The 20,810-nt window shown below is 49.8% G+C and overlaps 1 protein-coding gene across 1 annotated transcript; it reads left to right on the top strand.

Moving 5' to 3' along the window:
- Positions 1-13,511: 13,511 nt before the first annotated feature.
- TMEM158 (transmembrane protein 158) lies at positions 13,512-14,627 on the top strand (the record flags this gene model as incomplete). The annotated part of the gene is made up of 1 exon (XM_082848155.1): positions 13,512-14,627. Exon 1 carries the CDS (start codon positions 13,746-13,748, stop codon positions 14,625-14,627), a length of 882 nt encoding a protein of 293 aa, XP_082704281.1. The 5' UTR covers positions 13,512-13,745.
- Between the last annotated feature and the right edge of the window lie 6,183 nt (positions 14,628-20,810).

Raw genomic sequence — 20,810 nt, forward strand, 5'->3', positions numbered from 1 at the left:
AGCAGCATGAGTGTAAAGGGTCCCAACCAGGCTAAGGGCAAGGGTATCCTTGTGATGTGGCTGGACTCTGCTGATCTGGGCCTGGAAGTCGGTCCTCCCAAAGCTTTGAGCTGGTGGAACTTTGAGGGTAAGAACAGATCAGGGCTGAGGGAGGTGGGGTGATATCCTACGGGGAAAACAAGAGCACATAATAGAAACTGGGAATCCAACAGGAATCGGGGCCAGAGGTGAGCAGGAGAAATGTGAATACCCCAATGCCCAGAGATGTTTCAGAGACATCAGGGTGTCTATGATAAATAGGGCAGATTTCCAAGGTGATTTTAATAAAACTTAATAAAATCCAAAATGACAAGTTGATGCCTGCACATTTAAGGATTTGGGGAGGGGCAGACTGATCTGTTAGTTACAGCAGGTCTCCCAAACTGTGGATTCCGATCTAGCTGGTGACACCTTCCTCCTAAGCACGGCACCCCACCCGTCACTCTCATCCATCCCTTCTGGAGACAGCCAGCCCCTCCCATCTACTTGTCCCCCCAGGTCTACCCAGCATCTTCCATCACCCTCATTCCCTCTGGGACCACCCAGGACCTCCCTTTCCCACCACGGTTGTCTCAGGCTTCATGATCACTGTCCAAGAGTCAGGCAGAGAATCTGGGACAGGGCATGGAGTTTGGACCTGCACATTTAGGCCCACACAGCACGCATGATCTCATGCACAGACAGACACAGTTGCATTTTAGCAAGTCATACCCAGATAGCATGATGTCCTAGGTAGAGTTTGCTATTCTCCGAATAAGAAATACCATGAACTTCACACTTTGCCTCGCCAGCCTGCAAGGTGCCAGACAGATGCTTCCCTGATGCTAAAGATGGTCACCACGAGCCCAAACACTCCTATGCTTAGCTTACATTTTCTGCCTGGCATCTAGAAAATACTTCATGCAAATCAGCCCTCTCAAGGAGGCTGAAGACCCTCAGGTGACATTTTAAAGCAGTTGTGCTCTAAAGTAGCTTTGAATATGAAAAGGAGAAAAAAAACCTCACAAAAAGTATTTTCAGTTCCTGTGGTTAGTTCCCAAATACCAGTACTCTAAAAATTACACAAGAATCACCTTGAGAGGTGTTTAAAAATATGGATGCCAGGTTTTCAGCGCCAGGGATTTTGATTCCACATGTCTTGTGTGAGTCCCAACACCTGTGTTACTAGGATTTTGATATGCAGCCAGGGCTGAAACCCACTGACTTGGACCATCAAAGAAAGGTGATGATCTGTACTTGAGTCTGTTGCCACCCGGGTATCACTTGCAATTGGGCAAGGATCTCTGGAAACAAGGTTCCCAGGTAGGGAAGGGTTGTATCTCCATCCAAACAGTATGCAGATTTGTCAGGAGGCAACAACTTGATCTAAAGTTTCAGTAAAGGGGGTAGCTTAAGCAGGCATACCTAACTGTCCACCTATTTGAGACATAACCATTTATCTTCCTTCCTGTGGGACTTTTGATATAAGGGGAGCTTATCTGCCCACCTCGTCCCCAGCCATTTGGACATTTGATTTTTCATTAACTGTAATGAGTAAAATTAATAATGAAGCCCGTGGTGCAGGATAGTTTATGTTTCTTGTACACGAACCTTGTCGAAACAGGTACCAGGCGTTCTAAGGAAGACCTAGGATTTATGTCAAATTCCTTATTAAAGTGTAAGAGGAGAAACAAAGTCTGTACGTTTTGTGTTTTGTCTAAAACTGTGAGGCCTCCTCACTGCTGCCTGGGTTGTTACCATGCTCAGATAAGAAGGTTACCCACTCCTGCCGCTGCTCAGCCCACTTTAATTATTTTTACACTCAGTCCCCAACATCCCTTTAAACCATTCTTCTCTGCCCAGATAGACTGTTACACCTGTCTTTGCAATTATGGGAGAGATGCTTAAGTGCCTTTTCAAAAATCCCTTGTTAATGATCTGGTAATTATTATGGTGACTTTTCAATGAAGTGTGAAGTGCTCAGCTGGCTGTCGGCTAAGAGAATCTCCAGGCACCTGGAAAGAGGGACACGGGAAGGGAGAAAGCAGGGGAAACACCCAGAGCCTAGGTCTGTCCCAAAGTTACAGGGGAAGCCCCATCGGGCCAGAGAAGGGCCCTGCCTGGCAAGGCCACCAGGAGCTCCTGCTGGCAGATGAGAGCTCTCCGAGTCCTGGGAACAGTCTGACTATAGAACCTGGGGAAACTATATAAATGCCCGGCAAATCCCCAGCAGTACCCTAGTGGGCAATGCCACGTCCCACGGCTGGCTGCAGGGAGGAGCCACACTCCTGCACTCAGACGACAATACTGTCCTCGGTGCCCCTGCCCCAGTGGAGTGCCTCCCTTCCCTTCACAATCCACATCCATTTTAAGCCATCAGGGCTGCTGTCCAGAGAGGCCCTGCAAGAGCTATCGATGCTTTTCCTCCTGTCCTTCAGATCCCAGCAGCCAGTGGGGACCAAATGTGGTCCAGCTGTGCTGGGCACTCCCCACATCTGGAAGCCCAGTATGCGACCCATCTCCACACCTGTGCTCCCCAACATCCTGCTTCCACTTGTCAGAGTAAAAGGAGCACCCCAGGGACGGAGACAGCGTGTTGGATCTCTCACCGCCTGATGACCCCTCATAACCAAAGAGGCTGCCACACGCATCAAGGCGTGCTAACCGGCCCAAGTTCTCGCAACACCCGAGCTGGCCCTTTATCCCCCTTACCCCACAAAAGGAAGACAGTCCCAATGAAGAGGAGAAGTGCCAGCCCTGAGGACACATTTGACCGTGGAATCTTCAGGAGCCAAGGACATCATCTGGTGCAGGCCCCTCGTTTTACCAATGAGACACTGGAACTGAAGAAGGTGACGCGATGTGCTCAAGATGGAAGGCTCACCAGCCAACACCAGGGCAGGACTAGAACCAGGTGCCCTGGGGCTTCCCCACCTCCCGTGGCTTTTCCGTCAGTGCCCACCATGAGTCTGGGGTGACTTCATATTTTCACGTGCTGACTTGGTCTGGCTCCCCTTCCTCCACCAGCAGAGAGCTGTGTCCCTGGTCATCTCTGACATGCGCTTGGTACAGTGGTGATTGAGTAGAGCTGCCAGTTAGTTGACTGGTCCCTGACCTGGCTTCTGGGGCCGGACTCCAACCTCTGCTGGCCCAGCCCTGCTCCCAACACTGCTCCCCATCCTGGCACCTTCTCTGGCCTGGATACCATGGAAGCTGCCCTGGTTAGTTGCTGGAAATCATCTTTCCAAACCATGGAAAGATCTGGATCTCTTTAGTTAAGCAAATCCAGATGATGGGCAGTCTGGGATCCCCTTCTCTGGAGAAACTGGGAAGCAGATGCCCCTGGCATAAACATTTTTATGTAACGTTTTCTATCTCCAGGAATAGTACTATAATAATATGTGACAAGATGGAGCAAACACTGTTCACAAAATTCCTCTTAGGGAGAGTATTCTATGTGTTCAAGAGAAATGCTCCAAGTCAGTGGTTCTCAAAGTGTGTCCCCAGACCAGCAGCCTCAGCATCACCTGGAAACCATCAGGGGTCTTGTTAGAGATGCAGATTCTCAGGCCCCACCCTGCATTGCTGCATCAGAACCACTAGGGTGGGCCCTCCAGGGGATTCAGGAGCAGTTAAGGTCTGGAAAGCCAATTTTGGTGGAGATCGGGAAGCTCCAGAACATGCTCCAGTGGCAAAATCCAGGGCTCAATGGTCTTGTAAGAAGGAAGGGTCTGGTTCCCTGCATGGCTCAGGTCAGGGGAGTCCCAGGATAGATTGGGAGGTAGGATCCAGGGAAGAACTGGATTGCTCTTTACAATAGAAGGGAAGGACTTCTGAGGTCCCCTGAGGAAATCTAGGGGAGAGGAGAGTGAAGACAGTGAGGCTGGGTGCTATGTGGGAAAAAGGAAGAGAGAGTGAGACCCCCATAACAGGGAGTATCTCAAGACATTGTCGGTGGAATCACAAGCCTTATGCAATGTGCCCTCTCCCTAAACTGCACAAAGCATCGGTGAAGGTTATGCAAATAACCAAAGTTCTGGGGGTTCTACACTCTGGACACCATGAGAGGAGCTAAAGTCTGCATGATGGTCTCAATGCCACACTCAGCAGAAAACTCTCTGTAAAGAGAATTGTCATGGCTGCGTACTCTTTCATAAGGAGAACATTTCTCTATTTCCTAGCCATCCCCTTACTGGGGGGCATTTTGTTGGTTTCCAATTTTTCACCATCGTAAACAACATGATAAATGTCTTGGAGCTACAAACTTTCTCTTTATTCACGATTATGACCTTGGAACACAGATTCACAAATGTTGAGCGATTCGGTTCAAATGCTAATTATATAGAGAACAGAAATTTCCCCTGAGATTGAGCAGGGGAGGGAGTGGTGCTCATTTATGAATATGATTCAGGAGAGAAAAAAGTATCTTCTTTCTTTGAGAGAATTAGAGGGGTTCAAAGAGTAGAGCTGGCATTCTGGGGGCTGTGAGAAAAGGGAGTAGAGGGGCTTCCCAGTAAGATTAAAGCAGTGCTAAAGCTGAGGGTGTTTTGAGTGATAACAAGAGGGCTGACAGATAGCTGCTGCATGTATTTGGTTGCATGTGTCAGACACACAACTCTAGCCTGCTTCCAGTTTCACAACTGTGCTTTTAAGCTCACAATCTGGTCAGAACAGGGGCAGTGCAGGCTTCAAGTCCTGCTAGATCAAGGGTCACAAATGATAACAACAAGCCTTCCGGCATCTCTCAGAAACTGCTGTTGGTTATTCCTTCCTACTGTAAACAGGCTTTCTGTGTGCAGGGAGAGGAGAAATGGGCAGGGGGTGGAGGAAGGAGTGGGCAGAGCTGCAGACAACTCCAGTATTCCTTCATCCCAGCCAGACATGCCAGAGGAAAGAGATGCCTTCTCTCCTCCAGCTTCATGTATCAAATCCCAAGGACAGTCTCTGATTGGCTGGCTTGGGTCACATGCTCCCTGGGCAAATCATTAGGGTTAGGTGGCTGGGGCACTATGATTGGCTAGGCCTGGGTCACATGTTCATCACTGAAACCAGGGTCCAGGTACTCTAACTGGTAGCACCACCAAAACCATACGGATTTAGGGAGCAGCAGATACCCAAGAGAAAGGGAGGTCCTTTCCTGAAGAAACAGGCAGACAAAACCAGATATTCACTATCTGTATTCCTTCATACCCTGGCAGCTACTGTTAGTCCATCACAATATTTCCCCCTTGAGCCAAGATTCAGCCTCAGAATCCTTCTGAACACAGCACTCAGGTAATGACTTCCAGCCAATCCAAGCTAGCCTACAAGATAAAAGTGATCTGCCATTTTGAGGCTTAAAACAAGATGCCAGATCATTGATGAACAAGAGACTAAAGTGAACTGGATTTAAGAAAGGTGTAAGCCACAGGGGTCAGTTCAGAACCCTAATGGGTCCCCTCTGGGAGATGCCTGCTCAGGGGACTGTAGGTGACCGCAGGTATCAGTCTCTGTGACAGTGAGATGGTTGGGCCCTGGTGGAGCATGGGACATTGTGAGACTGTCTGCCTACGGGAAGCCAAATGTGTTTCCTTTCCATTACTGTCACTGAAAAGCGAGTCGCAAGTGGGCAGTGTGGGAAATCTCTGAGCTTCACTCATTAGATTTCCACAGGAGTTTGGCTTTAAGAGAAATCTGATCCCTCCCACCTGTGTGCTCCATTGCTTAGTCAGCAGCCAGCCAGAGAGGGCGATACATGCTGGGCTAGGGTGGACAGGGCTGGAACCACAGGCCCAGTTCCAGGGTGGCACTGGGTTCTTCCATGGAGGGGCTCACAGCTCACATCTCCAAAGTGCACAGGGCAAAGCAAACTGAGGCACCATCAAAATGAAGACTGCCATTGACGGGGACAGCCTGGATGGTGAGGACAGTGCACAGCCAGCTCTGGGTGACCCTGGTACATAGCTTCAAGCAGGCAGTCACCTGGGGATTCTCATACCATGCAAAGGACTGCAGGAGTTTGGCCAACAGCCCGGGTACCAGGAAGAAGCATGACCTGATGGCCCCAGTGGCCTCACTTGGACAGTGGGCTCCAAGTTCCTGCCTATTCCCATGGACTCCTTCAGGACTTAAGGGTGGGGTTGGTTCAGCCTGGGCTTCCACTCACATCGGGGTCTCCTGGGGCCTGACCCAGGTTCTTAGCAGAGCTGGAAGGAGAAAGGCTTCAATGCATCAGAATGGAAGCTTGCCAAGTGTGCTGACACTTTCAGCCCACGCAGTCAATCCTCCATCGTGTAAATAGAGTTAGGAGTGTGATTCTGGCAATTATAAAGCCCATTATTTTCCTCTTCTTCTCTAAGTAAATTAGAAAGGCTCTTTGCTCTCACTTTGCAACTGGACCTCATTTTTAAAGTGCAGCTGTAAAAGCACTGCAACAGACTGTACTTAGAGAGGTGCCATGTTTGATGGCCAGTTGGCCATGGGTTTTGGCTTCCAGCCCTGGTTTTGCTGCCAACCAGACTGTGATCTTTGGTGAGGCCAGCAGCCATCTCTGGGCCTTGGTTTCCCCATTTATAAAACGAGGAGCTTGGACTAGGTGGCCTCTGCGATCCCTTCCAACTCTCATGGCCACAGGAATCCAAGTGTGCTTGATTACTAGGGATGGCTCCGGGTAGACAGGAATGTACACTAGCTTCTTTTAAGCCAGGAGCCATCCCTCTTTCTTTATTTTCCACATACAATGATGAACCCCTGCAGGTGCAAATACATCCATTTCCACAGCAGTGTAAGGAGAGAGGAAGAGCTGCGTGCCCATGTTTCTGGAACCCAAAGTGCTAGCCACTCTCACTGAATGCTGTTTTGCAATAAGAATCCCATTTAACCCTTAGAAGAGAGCAGCTCTTAGGCCCATTTCACAGACAAGAAAACCGAGACACAGTAAAGTACTGCATCCAGTCTAGGTCTGCCCAGCTCCGAAGGCCATGTTCATAGTCACAACTCTCTCAAATCCCCAAATCTGGGGACTTTAGTAGAGAAAGAATGGGTAGACCAAGAGGCCAACTCAACACGAAGGCAATGCCAGGCAGGACCCCTGAGTGACAGGACATGCCCAGGCAAGTGGCAGATGTCCCCCTGCATGTGGGGCCAGTAGATCCAGCAGGAAGGGGGCGCAGTGAGAAGGCATGAAAGACTTTGACAAATGTGTTCCAATGTTCCTGGCTCTCTCCAAATGGGCTCTTGCTTCCTCCGTCTCCTCCCTACCTCTGGAAACGGAACACCAACGATTTCACTTGAAGGGAGTGTTTGGTGCTGTTTTGAAGCAGCATGAAGTAAATTTTTATGACGCTGGTTACTGCTTGATGGGGAACATTTCAGCTGCCTTGGCTCTGATGACCCAGCTCTGTCTCCCATATTTGCCATACTGAAACTCTCAGAATTTACATTTATAAATGTTAAATGACATTTTAATTTTTTATAAGGTGGATACAAGAACAACAAAATAGGGCTTCCCTGGTGGCGCAGTGGTTGAGAGTCTGCCTGCTGATGCAGGGGACACGGGTTCGTGCCCCGGTTCGGGAAGATCCCACATGCTGCAGAGCAGCTGGGCCCGTGAGCCATGGCCACTGAGCCTGCGCGTCGCGCGTCCGGAGCCTGTGCTCCGCAACAGGAGAGGCCACAACAGTGAGAGGGCCGCATACCGCAAAAAAAAAAAAGAACAACAAAATATCATTTGCTTTAAGGGTTGTCTTTCCAAAAGAAATTACTTTAAGCAACACCAAAGTTTTAGAAATGCACATCACCATATTACCAAAAAAAAAAAAAGTTTTTAAAAGATAGTTTCAGTTAGTTTGCCTGACAGATGCTCACCCTGGAAATAAGTGTTTAATGGCGGTTTTTTCACAGAAACTATTCTGCTATCCCCATCAATGGGGTTTAGTCAATACCTCTTGAATATTTCGCCAAGTAACTTGTGAATACATTATCTTAGAATCCATCAACGTCATACCTGAAAGCTCTCAGGTATCTCAGGAGCTCCAGGCTGGATGTCTGCGCAGCTGAGCAGTCCCTGCTGAATCCCAGGTTCCTGACCAGCACTTACTGAGTACCAGGAGCCCTGATGGCCCTGGAGGCAGAGCAACAGGCATGGGGAATCCAGGGCTCCATCCATAAGGATGCACCAGGTTGGGAAAACATCCTCCAGAATTTCAGTATTAATGGAATTTATGAACTGGGACTGAGTGTAGGCTAGATATAATTGGAATGCTGAAGAGGTGCAGATGACCCATCCTTTGCCAACTGCCCAGACATCCTGCACCTGCTTCCTCATCATTAAAACAGGACAATAACCTCCAACTCACAAGGCTGTCGGTGATGGCAGAGACCATTTAGCAGGGCTGTGATTAAGAACACTGTTGTCAGATGAGGTTTGGATTTTGGTTCCACCACTGTGATTCTGCATAAGTGACTTAATCCCTCGAGGCTCCGTTTACCTCATCTGTAAAATGGTCACAGTAATCTCTTTCTCAGGAGACTACGGTGGGGATGCATTTCAAGTGGTTGACACAGTGCCTGGAGCACAGTAAGTGTCTGTCAAGGGACAGTTATCATCTGGTGAAGGTACCAATGCTAGGCCAAACCCAAAAGAGGGTCTCACTTGGCAGGATTTCTCTCCCCTTCAAATTATTTCACATATGTTATCACCTGGGCACCATTTTCTTCCTCACAGTTCTCTCTTAGATACTCTCCATCTTCCTATAACAGCACAAGCTTCTTATTGCCTCAAAAAGTCTTTGCTGAAATCTTACCAGAAGCCCAGCATGATGTCTGGGTCTCTGGATAGAAAAGAAATACCAGCAGTGGCCCTGCCCACCATGCACAGAGGATATCCACAAGCAAACAATGAATGCACCAGACTGAATTGTCTTAGTAACAGCTTGAGCTGGCCACAGCAGCCTTGTCCCAAGGCAGCCCACGATTAATTGCCAAATGAATTGTGTGGGCTATAATTGCTGCCAGAAGTATGCGTAGGGAAATCTCCCTTCTGACCACAGTGATCAGGAAGAAAAAACATCCACACCCTGGGGATCTGGCTGAGCCACCCAGTGAGGTCACGAAGCAGCCTGGAAGCAGAGGGCACAGGACTGGTCAGGCTCTAATGACCTAAACATTGGGGGCCCCCAGCCCTCCCCCAGTGCCTGGTACAAAGGCCCAGCTCTTCAGCTGCTCCTGCAGTCAAGTTTCCCATCTGAGGAATGGGATTTCACAGGGAGACTGGAATGAAAAGAATTCTTCCCCTATTTCCTAGTGCCCGCCACCCCCACCCCCCCGCCCCGCCAAAACACATGCCAACCCAACTACCACAGCCTTCACCAGTGACTCTGGTATAGCTGAACCACTGCTTTCTAAGCCCCTCTTTCCTCTGTCCTATTTTTACGATTCTTTTGTGGTTCTTGCTTACTTCTCAGTCTACAGCGTGTGGTAATCATATCTAACAAATTACTGTACCTGTGGCACTCTGAGGTCGTTAGATGAAAGGAATTCAAATAACCCAGGGAGATCTTTTTGTTAATTATAACTTCAGTAGGCAGCATAAGGAAAAATTAGCTAACACCGGGGGAAGGACACAGGAAATGAAAAGAATGAAACAACTGGGCATCATTACTAATTATTTTCTTTGAAGTCCTCATGATTGTTTTCTAACAATACAGTCCATGTAGAAGAACTTGCTATTTGTATTTTATAGACAAAACAGAGATTTATCAAAGTCTTCCATTCGTTTGATAAAAATGATAGGACTTGAGGAGATGGAAGGAGTCTCGTTTGCCTTTCTTCCTTAGATAGAAGGGAAGTCTGGGCTCATCTGGGATGTTCTTCCTAGTCATTCAGCTTGCCCTGACTCATGTCCCTCAGTGCTGCTGGGTGTCAGGGTTTGCGAGATCAATTCAGTCTTCCAGGCCAAACTCTGCCCCGCCAGGTGGTTCCCCATGGGACCTGGCTCCTCCACCAGTCCCGGGCAGGGCAGGGCCAGGTGGGCGGCTCCAGGCCTGCAGGCTGGTAGGGGCTACGTGAGTCTTGTTGCTGCGGAACTGGCGTGGCTCTGTCCATCTCAATTCCCTGACTGCTCCCCAACATCCTGCCTGCTGGGTTGGCCCAGTCTATTAAATTCACTCACTCGTTCATCAGCTAGTTATTGAACCCCTACTATATGCCACGCACTGTTCCATTGAACAAAACAGATAAAGCCCTGCTTTGAGGCAGCAAGCATTCCAAAGAAGGGATAGACATTAAACAAAGAAGAAAAACCTACAGTGTGACGGCTGAAGATAAGTACCAGGAAGACACGGAACCATGCACAAGAGGATGGAGAGGGATGGGGATGCTGGGAATGGGTGCTGTTTCACAGGAATGGTCCGGAAAGGCCTCTCTGGGAAAGCTGACATCTTAACAGAGATCTATGGGAAGGGAGGGAGCAAGCAAGATAGCTATCAGAAAGAATGGCATCCTACGCAGAGGAAACAGCATGGGCAAAGGCTCTGCGTCTCGATTTGCTTGCTGTGTTCCAGGAATAGCAAGGAAGGCAGTATGCCTGGAACAGAGCCGGTGAGGGAAAGGGAAAGTGGTAGGAGATGGATCAGAGAAGGGACCAGGAGCCAGACAACTTAACCAGGTCTCCGCCTGTAGCTTGGGCAGAATTCTTAACCAGCAGGCCAACTCACTCAGTCAGCAATTGCATGTTGAGTGCCCTATGCTCCTGGCTGGACCCCAGATCCCCTCTGGGCTGAAGGGAAGAACACAAAGTGATAATGGCTGTAAAAGGTAGTGGGACTTCAATTTCCTTTTTTTTTTTTTTCTTTTTAAGTATCAGTTGCACATTTAGAGAATACGAAGATTGCAGAGAAGTACAGAATCAGGTAGCCGGGATTCTAATGGTTTCCTCCACTGGAAACCACAAAGATTCCTTCCAATCTTTGTCTAATGCTGTTATAGTATGTTGGTTATATATATCTCTTTAAAAAGAAACTCGACCAAAAGTTTTTATCAAAATGAAATTAGAATTACACCATATATTCTTTTAACTTATGCACAGATTTTGGAACCCAACCTCAATAAGACAAGACACAACTAGTTCTTTGAAAAGCACAAACTTTCGAGTCAGTGGAGACTGGACTGATATTCCGGTTTTGCCACCAGTTGCTGTGGGGCCTCAGGTGGGTTACTCACGCTCTTTGAGCCTCAGTTTTTTCACTGTAAAATAGGTATCACATCCATAGGATTGTTGAAAAGAGTAGAGATGATGTGTGTAAAACACCTGGCATGTGGAAAGTACTAAATAAATGGTGGCTGGTCAGAGCTATTAGCAAACAGGCAAATTTGTCCAATCAACAAACACAGCCTCTCCCCTGTGCTCAAGTGCTTCTGCCATTGCTGGTAACACAGAAGTAAACAAGACCGAAAACAACGTAATTTTATCTTATCTTCCCAAATTCCAATTGCCCCTAAAGACAGCAAATCAATCTAGAACTGTGTGGTTGTCCCTCTAAACGAGGGTAAGGTTTTGGAGTCCTACACGTGCTGGAAAAGTGGGCAGAATTCAGGTTCCTAGGACGCAGGGCAATGGTGGCACAGTTTTGCAGCGAACTATTTGGCTCCCCAAGTGGCTGTGTCTTCTTCCTTTGCTGCTGCCTCCCTGCTGCTCAGACAAAGCCAGCAAGCTCCCACCTCTGGCTGAAACCCTAGAGAGCATCACTTACTGTCAAAGACAGTGGACTCAAAACCCACCCCTTGAAGACTGGGCCTCTCTCAGCCCTGAAGATTACCTGAGGCCCCTGTTCTTGGGCTGTTCACCAGCCACATGGCTCAGACTAAAACAGCTCTGCCGTATCAGACAATAAATTCCGTTCCTGGCATGCAAGTCTAAAAGGAAAACTAACTTTTAATAAAAGCACGAAAATTCACATTGTTCTCTCTGGTAGCTTGCTTCCCAGCAGAAAAGTGACGAAGGCTTAAACAAAAGGGAGTCCCATCCCCTCAAGGAAATTCATCATTTCTGTAGAAACCAAGGGTCATTCCAGACAGCCAGTTCGGGCTAGACTGATAGGAACTACATCTCATCAGCCAACGCATGAGCACCTCTGTGAACAGATGGACAGACACTGGGTTGAGTGCACTGATCACAGCAACCCCGCAAGGCAGGTACCACTGACCCCACCGTTCAGATTGGGAAGCCAAGGCCAAGTCAGAATAATAACTTGCCCAAGTGGAAAGAAGGCAGGTAGGTTTGCGACCTATATTTTGAAGCTGTTTTTACATCTTCCTCAACCTGGTTTGACTTATTGTTAGAAACAATGGATAACTCTGCCAGAAATGTAATCAGCCACCAGGCCTAGCAATGTAGTTCTGTTCAGGAAACGGAGCTGGTTTAGACGGAGTGCCATTTTGGTGATGGCCTGTTTCTGCTCTCTCCACCCCTTCCCTCTCAGACTCAGGAATAGCTGGTGCTCACGGAGCACACTGGCTTCAAACCACAGGGGTATTCTCTTGGAGCAGCATCAGTGAATTTCTCTTACCAAGTGTAAAAGGCCAAACTGCTAGGAAAGTGTTTTTTAAAATATAAATCTGATCTTGGCACGTTATTCTTGACAGGCCTTCCTCCACTTAATATCCTAACGGAGATGAATCTTCCCTTGAACAGACTCTACATACAAATCTTTCATAAATACGTGCTCATTGGACTTGCCAGACAGGGCCTTGCACATGAGGAGCTGTTTCCTGGGAGTGAAAGTCCCTATCAGGAAACCCCAGAGCTGCAAGGTTATGGGGCTCACATTCCCACCCGACCCTCTCCACCCCAACTCCATAGAGTTCTTGGAATTCTGGGGTTTGCTTGCTGTGAAAATACCAAGTGGATCTATTGTGTTGGAGGTATATTAAAAACCCGCCAAACTCTCCGGACCTAAGAGTCACTCGTGGCCAGGAGTTCTGGTTCTGGCTCTTGGGGTGGCCTGGGGAAGTCTTTCCCCCTCTCTCCGCCTCAGTTTTACCTTCTGTAAAAGGAGCGAGGTCCAGGTAAGCACTAAGGTGAGACATCTCAGGCCCGCCTCAGGCGTGACAAAAGCCTCCCTCCGAGGACGCCATTCCCTCAAAGTGCCTTCGCCGCTTGGAGTTGGACTCCGGCGGTGTGGCGGGGCCGCCAGGGCACGTCCGCAAGCTTCGCGAGCCGGGCCAAGCCACCCCACCCCAAACTATCGGAAAACAGCCACAGACGCGACCGTCCGGGCCCACGCGCAGGCCTCGGAGTCCCACCCCCGCACGCTGCCTACACCCCTCCCGGCCCGCCCGACCACGCCCCCGCTCCCGCCGCGGCGCGTGCAACCCCGCCCTCCCCGGAGTCTCCGAGCCTAGCGGGCGGAGGGCGGGGCGGGATGGGGCGAGGCGCGCGGGAGGCGGAGCCGAGTCGGGGAATCCTGCTCCCGGCGAGTGCAGGGCCCAGCAGAGCCGCCTGGCCGTCCGAGGGCTCCCGCGTCGGGGGCGGCGGGGAACCCCAGACACCGCCGGGCCGAGAGGGAGCCACGCGCCAAGCGAGCCGCCGCCACCGCCTCCGCGCCGCCCCCGTGGGCTGAGGGGGGCCCGACGCGTCTTCACTCCGCCCGCCGCCAGTCCCCGCGGTCCCGCCGTCCGCTCGCCGGCTCGTCTCCCGCGCGCCATGCAGCCACCGCCTGCCCTGCGCGCGTAGGCGCCCGCCACAGGCCATGCTGACCCTGCTCGCCGCGCTGCTGGCCGCCGCCTGCCCGCTGCCGCCCGCCCGCGGCGGGGCCGCGGACGCGCCGGGCCTCCTCGGGGCGCTCCTCAACGCCTCGGTCAACGCGTCGTCTGCGGACGAGCCTGCCGCCCCGCGGCTGCTGGCCTCGGCTGCGCCCGGGGCCCCCGAGCGCCCCGGCCCGGAGGAGGAGGCGGCGGCGCCGTGCAACATCAGCGTGCAGCGACAGATGCTGAGCTCCCTGCTCGTGCGTTGGGGCCGCCCGCGGGGCTTCCAGTGCGACCTGCTCCTCTTCTCCACCAACGCGCATGGCCGCGCCTTCTTCGCCGCCGCCTTCCACCGAGTCGGGCCGCCGCTACTTATCGAGCACCTAGGGCTGGCGGCGGGCGGCGCGCAGCAGGACCTGCGCCTCTGCGTGGGCTGCGGCTGGGTGCGCGGCCGCCGCCCCGGCCGCCTCCGGCCCGCCGGCGCCACCGCCGGGACGCCCACCGCGCTGCCCGCCTACCCCGCGGCCGAGCCCCCCGGGCCGCTGTGGCTGCAGGGAGAGCCGCTGCATTTCTGCTGCCTGGACTTCAGCCTGGAGGAGCTGCAGGGCGAGCCGGGCTGGCGGCTGAACCGCAAGCCCATCGAGTCCACGTTGGTGGCCTGCTTCATGACCCTGGTCATCGTCGTGTGGAGCGTGGCCGCCCTCATCTGGCCGGTGCCCATCATCGCCGGCTTCCTGCCCAACGGCATGGAGCAGCGCCGGACCACCGCCAGCGCCGCCGCCGCCGCCCCCGCCGCCGTACCCGCTGGGACCACCGCCGCCGCCGCCGCAGCCGCCGCCGCCGCCGCCGCAGCCGCGGCCGTCACCTCGGGGGCGGCGACCAAGTGACCCGCCCCACTCCTCCCCTTGTCCTCCCTATGTCCGCGCTCTCGGTGCCTTTCCCGCCGGGAGACTCGGCCGGTGTGCTTCGTGCAGTAGTGACCGTTAGTTCTTCCGGGGAGGGGTCCGCGGAAGAGGCCCCAGCGTGTGGGAAAAGCCAGGTTTGTGCCGCGCTTCTGGCTCCGAAAAGCAGATGCAAGCCCTTGCCCTGCAGGGTGAGATCCGCAGCTTGGAAGACGGAGAGGAGGGAAATGGGGCCCTTTCCCCTCTTTGCGTCCCCCTGCCCTCCTTCCTCCCCGCACCCACGTGCCCTATATCCATGGCAGATGACCAAATCCTGTGTATTTGTTTTATATATTTAATAACTGTTTTAAATGAAAGTTTTAGTAAAAAAAAATCAAATTGCTATTGCTGTAGTAAGGGAAGCTCTTTGTATCTGAACATAGTATTTGAAGTTTGTTGTTTTTTAATTTATTTAAAAGGGGGAGGAGGCATGGGAATGATTTAACACTGATATATTGTTACCGCTGAAAATGAACTTTATTAACCTTTTTCCAAGTCGATCTATCCAGTGATGTGGCCAGATGGGCATTTCTTCTTGTACTTCTGTGTTTTTTTGGCTTTTAATACAGACATTTTCCTCCAGAGATGCGTATGTGTCTTTATTTGATTCGGAAAAGGAATCCAAGAATTACAAGATTGATCCCCTGAAACGTGAGGAAGGGAATCTTCAGAAAGTGAGAGAAGGACTAACTCTGTCTCCCTTACCTGTCTGGGAGAGGCGGGAGATGGAAACCATACTACTGACCCTAATGGCAGTGTTTTTGCCTCTCACCACGCGGCCACCCCCACCCCTCAGCCTCGCTGACACCCGTCACGGCGGCATACAGGGTTTTATGTGATTTATCTTTTTACGCATTTCCCTCAGGCCCTGCAAAACACCAACTTAAGTGCCAAAATGGTGAAATCGGTAGTTCCTCTGAGCCAGGTGTCTTTCATGAAAATGACTCATTTTAAAAGGCATGTAGATTTCCTTTTCATATGTGTAACCTTTAGTATACGAACACATTTCAAAAGCTGGTTTTAAAGCCTGAGCTATTTCGGCATTAAGATTTTTTCAAGGTAAACTCTTACAGACTAATTAACACCTTAAAAAAAATTTAAGCTACTTTCTCTTGTTCCATCTCCTCCCCACTTTTGAGTGAATACTTGATAACTGTTCTAGAGCATACTGTTCTAGTGAATACTAGGTATCGTTCTTGATAGTTCTCAAAGTGGTGTCCCTGGAACAGCAACATCAGTAACACCCAGGAACTTGTTAGAGATGCAGAACTGGGGCCCTGCCCAGGACCTACAGATGCAGAAACTCTGTGGGGGCCCAGCAATCTGCTTTAACAAGCCCTGTGACAAATTCTGATGGGATTCAAATTTGAGAACCACTGTGTACTAGTGGAAGAGAACCTTCAAAGTATATAGCCTCCTTTTATCTCAAGATGTCTCTATTATATCAAAGAAATGGGACCCTTTTTTCACAGGAATCTGTCTGGAGGAGAGTCTGGGTCATTGCCCTGTAGCTTCAGTTGTTCCTGTCTCTTAGGGGTCCAGGATATCTCTAGCAGAAGCCAGCCTCTTAGAGAGGAAAGCGTGAGGGTGGCAGTCTTCCTCTATCTCCTGATCCAGGCATTGGAAAAGTTCAGTATAATGCAAATCCGCTAGCCTCACGCGTCACCGTAAACCTTCTTATACCCCAAAGCAAGGTAGGTTGTGAACTGCTCTCTTCTCTAACCCTGTGGTAACTAGCAGGGGAAAATCAATAACTTTCCTAACCTTGGTCAATTTTAATATAGTCATAGCATTTGTAATTCTGGAAGGCATATTAAGAATTCCTAGGACAACACACACACACACACACACACACACAGTCACCCTGATTTTTCCAAGATGAAAATTGAGGCTCAGGTTCAGCATTTTGCCTACAATCACACAGCTACACAAAAAAGCAGAGCTGAAACCAAACCTGGGTCTTCTGCCTCCCTGACTCTTATTTTTTCATCACCAGAAACTGCCCTTTCTAGGTGAATGAGGAGCTAGCCACTCAGAGTCTGATCCTCTGTTGACCACCCCTGTCACTGTCAGATTCTGTGTAGTCACAAATGCAAAGGAGCCGGAGAGCATCAATTTTTTAAATGAGACACTCAGGCACTTGATAAAACTTTCTATCTATGTATTTTTACACACACACACACCTAAAACGTATTTAGATCTATCGATCAATCGTGCTACACACACACACACACACACACACGTTGGATGATCGGTTAGTTCACTATGCTGACTTTGGCTGGTTTCTAAGAGCCAGAGCTCTAAGCAGGAGACTGCAAAGTGAGGATGGAGCCTGTGTCCTGTTGGTCTCTTTAAGTTGGGACCATCCACTGGGTAAAGGAAGTAAGATGCTGGCAGGCTCAGCTTCAGGGTCTGTGCTCCTAGTCAGTTTGATTTGCATCATCTCAGTAGTGAAACACTTCCAAAAATTCAGTTTACTAAAGTACTAAATCAGTACTTCTTTGATGGGACAGGAAGTGTGCCACTGTAGCCTGTGTGCGCCTACGTGTGCAATTCCCAGATTACAGTTCATTCTTTAAGTCTCCTGAGTGATGGAGGTCATCAGCCTGGTGGCCATTCCAATGTTTGGGTAGAGTGGGTCCCAAAATAACTCAACTGGGGAGATTTAGACAAAAATACACTCTGGATCTCCATGACCTAGGAGTCATCAAGGGAGAAGGATGGAAGGAGTTAAAATGAAAGAAAGGGGGCTTCCCTGGTGGCGCAGTGATTGACAGTCCGCCTGCTGATGCAGGGGACACAGGTTCGTGCACCGGTCTGGGAAGATCCCACATGCCGCGGAGAGGCTGGGCCTGTGAGCCACGGCCGCTGAGCCTGCGTGTCCGGAGCCTGTGCTCCGCAACAGAAGAGACCACAACAGTGAGAGGCCCGCGTACCAAAAAAAAAAGGAAAGAAAGGAATGGAGAGAAGGTCAGAGCAGGCGTCCCCTCTCACCTGGCCTAGCCCCTCCCCCACCGCACAGAAATGACTCGTTCATTGACAACAGGGGCAAGAAGAGGGCTGGTCTTCACTGTTCCAATTCTCTCCTTTCACTGGGGAAGAATCATCCATTTCTCAGCTAGGTCAAAAGGTTTAAAGCTACAAGGATTGGGAGAGTTAAGAGCAATATAAAGACACTGAGTGCATGGCTGAGCCTTTCCCTGGGAACACTGGGAGAAAAAGTCACTAAGAGAGGATGAGGATGACAGAGGGCAATGGCCCAGACCCACCCAGGTCGCTGTGGTCTGGCTGCTATGCTGTACACCTCTCACCTCATCCTGGGTGCTCCACAGCGCCTGTTCGGGTCATCAGCGTCCCGTCTCCTGTCTGGTCTCCTGCTGTAGACCTTCTGTTGCCCCCAGCCCCCAAACCAGGGCAGTCTCTCCTTCAGACAATGCCTTTGCTTTGCATCTCCTGGGACATCTCTCCCAGTGCAACACTTGGCTCCTTCTGGGCTGGGAGTGCCAAACCACTTAAGCACGTGGGGACCGCCTGGGAACAAACCAGAAACCGGAACTCAGGTATTTACCAGATACCACCTACCACTCTCTCTGGCTCTTCCCTTCTGGGTCTTTGGTTTTAGTGCAAAACTGTGCCGTGCAATGTGCTCACACTAGGCATCAGCAGACCCCGAGGTCCCCCAGCTCCTCCTTGCCAACTCTCGGTTCTCTGGGGTTCTTGTTCTCTAGATCTTCACCTTCCCTGGGTCTTACCCTAAGGACAAGCATTCCTAGCAGTCTCCAGCTCTCAGAAATCTTCAAGAACCTCCCTCTTCTCTGGGCCTGCAACCTCCCATCAGCTCTGAGTAATTTCTTAAATTTACGCGATTTTTCCTAATGCCCCACCTGGCAGCTCCATCACTGGTCAGCTCCTGCTGTTCTCTCCAAAGCCAGGGTCTCTGCTACCAGCAGGCCCCTTACCATTCACAGCCCTCCGCTCCTCCTCTACCTTCTTCCTGAGAAGCTGCCATCTCTCTCTCCTCACCTCCAGCTACCAGGATCGCACAGTCTGCAGCCCAGCCTTGGCATCCCCCACACAGGTGCTGAGGCGTGGTAACTTCTGCCATGCCCTGGGAAAGGCCAGGGTCCAAGCATATTTTGAGGATGATGGGGATTTACTGTGGTTCTCTGAGGGCTGGTAGCATGGCTGCTGCTCACCCAGGACAATTAAAGGCCTCTCTCCTCCCCTCACCCTGAGCATTTTCCTGGTGTTCTTACTGCCTGAGTATTCCCAGAACTGTCTCCTTAAAGTACCGGGGTGAGTTAGTGTGCCTCTGAGGACCTATTATTTTTTGTGCTTTCACAGGGGCAGTGATGAAAGTCAAAATAATTGGCATCTTGATAACATCCTAAGGCCTCATTTTGACTCTTCATACAAATTGTCTCCTAGAAAGCTTTTTTGGCACTTGAGAAAATAACTTACCTTGGGGGTACCCAGCAGGCCCCATTTTACTCTGTGACCAGAATCCTTCCTGGGCTCCTGGGAAGTTTTATCAGACTTCCTGAGGGTCAGCAGGCAGGGAGGGGGTGGGGAAAGATTGCTGACCGCATAGCTCTCTACCCCACCCCGGTCTGACCTTGGACTGCAGGTGTGAACCTTGTTCGGAACCTAGAAGAGCTCCCCAACCCCTCCCAGTGGCTGTGCTACAGTGTCTCTGAGTCTCTGCTGTTTTCCCAGCAGTCCAAGGCTCCATGTTGTTCTATCCCAGAGGATATACTTGTGAATTGCAGCCTAGCTCTTGGCCTTGTACACTTAGCCACTCTGGACTTAAATCATGATTCACACTGTATAAGGATCTAGAATTGTGATTTTTATCATTGTAATAATTTGGAATCTTATTTCAGAATATTTTATGATCATAGGAGTACCCTGTCTTGAGTTAAATGCCATATTCTTTGGTTCTCCTAGTACGAAAAATGCTGAGTTTCTTAACATTATACCCTAAATCACCTCCTGTGTTCCTAGATAATTCTGCAACCCCTAGAGGAGGACTACACTGGAAATAATAATAATAATAATAATTATCATCATCAAAAATACTATTGTTATTAATTGTTCTTTTGAATTAGAGAGGGAGAAGTAGAAGGGAAAACAATAACTAACAGGAGAGGAGACGTGAATTTAAAACACCAGCTTTAATTTTGCACAGCAAACAAAACCATAAACAAAATGAAAAGACAACCTACAGAATGGGAGAAAATATTTGCAAACGATGTGACCGACAGGACTTAATTTCCAAAATATGCAAAAACTCACACAACTCAACAAAAAAACACCCCACAAATAACCCAATTGAAAAATGGGCAGAATATCTAAATAGAAATTTCTCCAAAGAAGACATACAGATGGCCAACAGGCACATGAAAAGATACTCAACATGGCTAATTATTAGAGAAGTGCAAATCAAAACCACAGTGAGGTACCACCTCACACTGGCCAGAATGGCCATCATTAAAAAGTCTACAAATAACAAATGCTGGAGAGGGGATGGAGAAGAGCGAGCACTCTTACACTGTTGGTGGGAATGTAAGCTGGTACAGCCACTAGGGAAAATGGTATGGAGGTGCCTCAAAAAACTAAAAATAGAGTTGCCATATAATCCAGCAATCCCATTCCTGGGCGTATATCCAGAGAAAATTCTAATTCGAAAAGATACATGCCCCCCAATGTTCATAGGAGCACTATTCACACTAGCCAAGACATGGAAACAACCTAAATGTCCATCAACAGAGGAATGGATAAAGAAGATGTGGTACATTTATACAATGGAATACTACTCAGTCATAAAAAAGAATGAAATAATGCCATCTATATGGACCTAGAGATTATCATACTAAGTGCAATAAGTCAGGAGATAGCCTAATCCACCAGAGGGCAGAGAGCAGAAGCAAGAAGAACTACAAGCCTGCAGCCTGTGGAATAAAAACCACATTCACAGAAAGATAGACAAGATGAAAAGGCAGAGGGCTATGTACCAGATGAAGGAACAAGATAAAACGCCAGAAAAACAACTAAATGAAGTGGAGATAGGCAACCTTCCAGAAAAAGAATTCACAATAATGATAGTGAAGATGATCCAGGACCTCAGAA

The sequence above is a fragment of the Leucopleurus acutus genome, assembly GCF_964270905.1.
Source record: "Leucopleurus acutus genome assembly, chromosome: 10".
Lineage (NCBI taxonomy): Eukaryota > Metazoa > Chordata > Mammalia > Artiodactyla > Delphinidae > Leucopleurus > Leucopleurus acutus.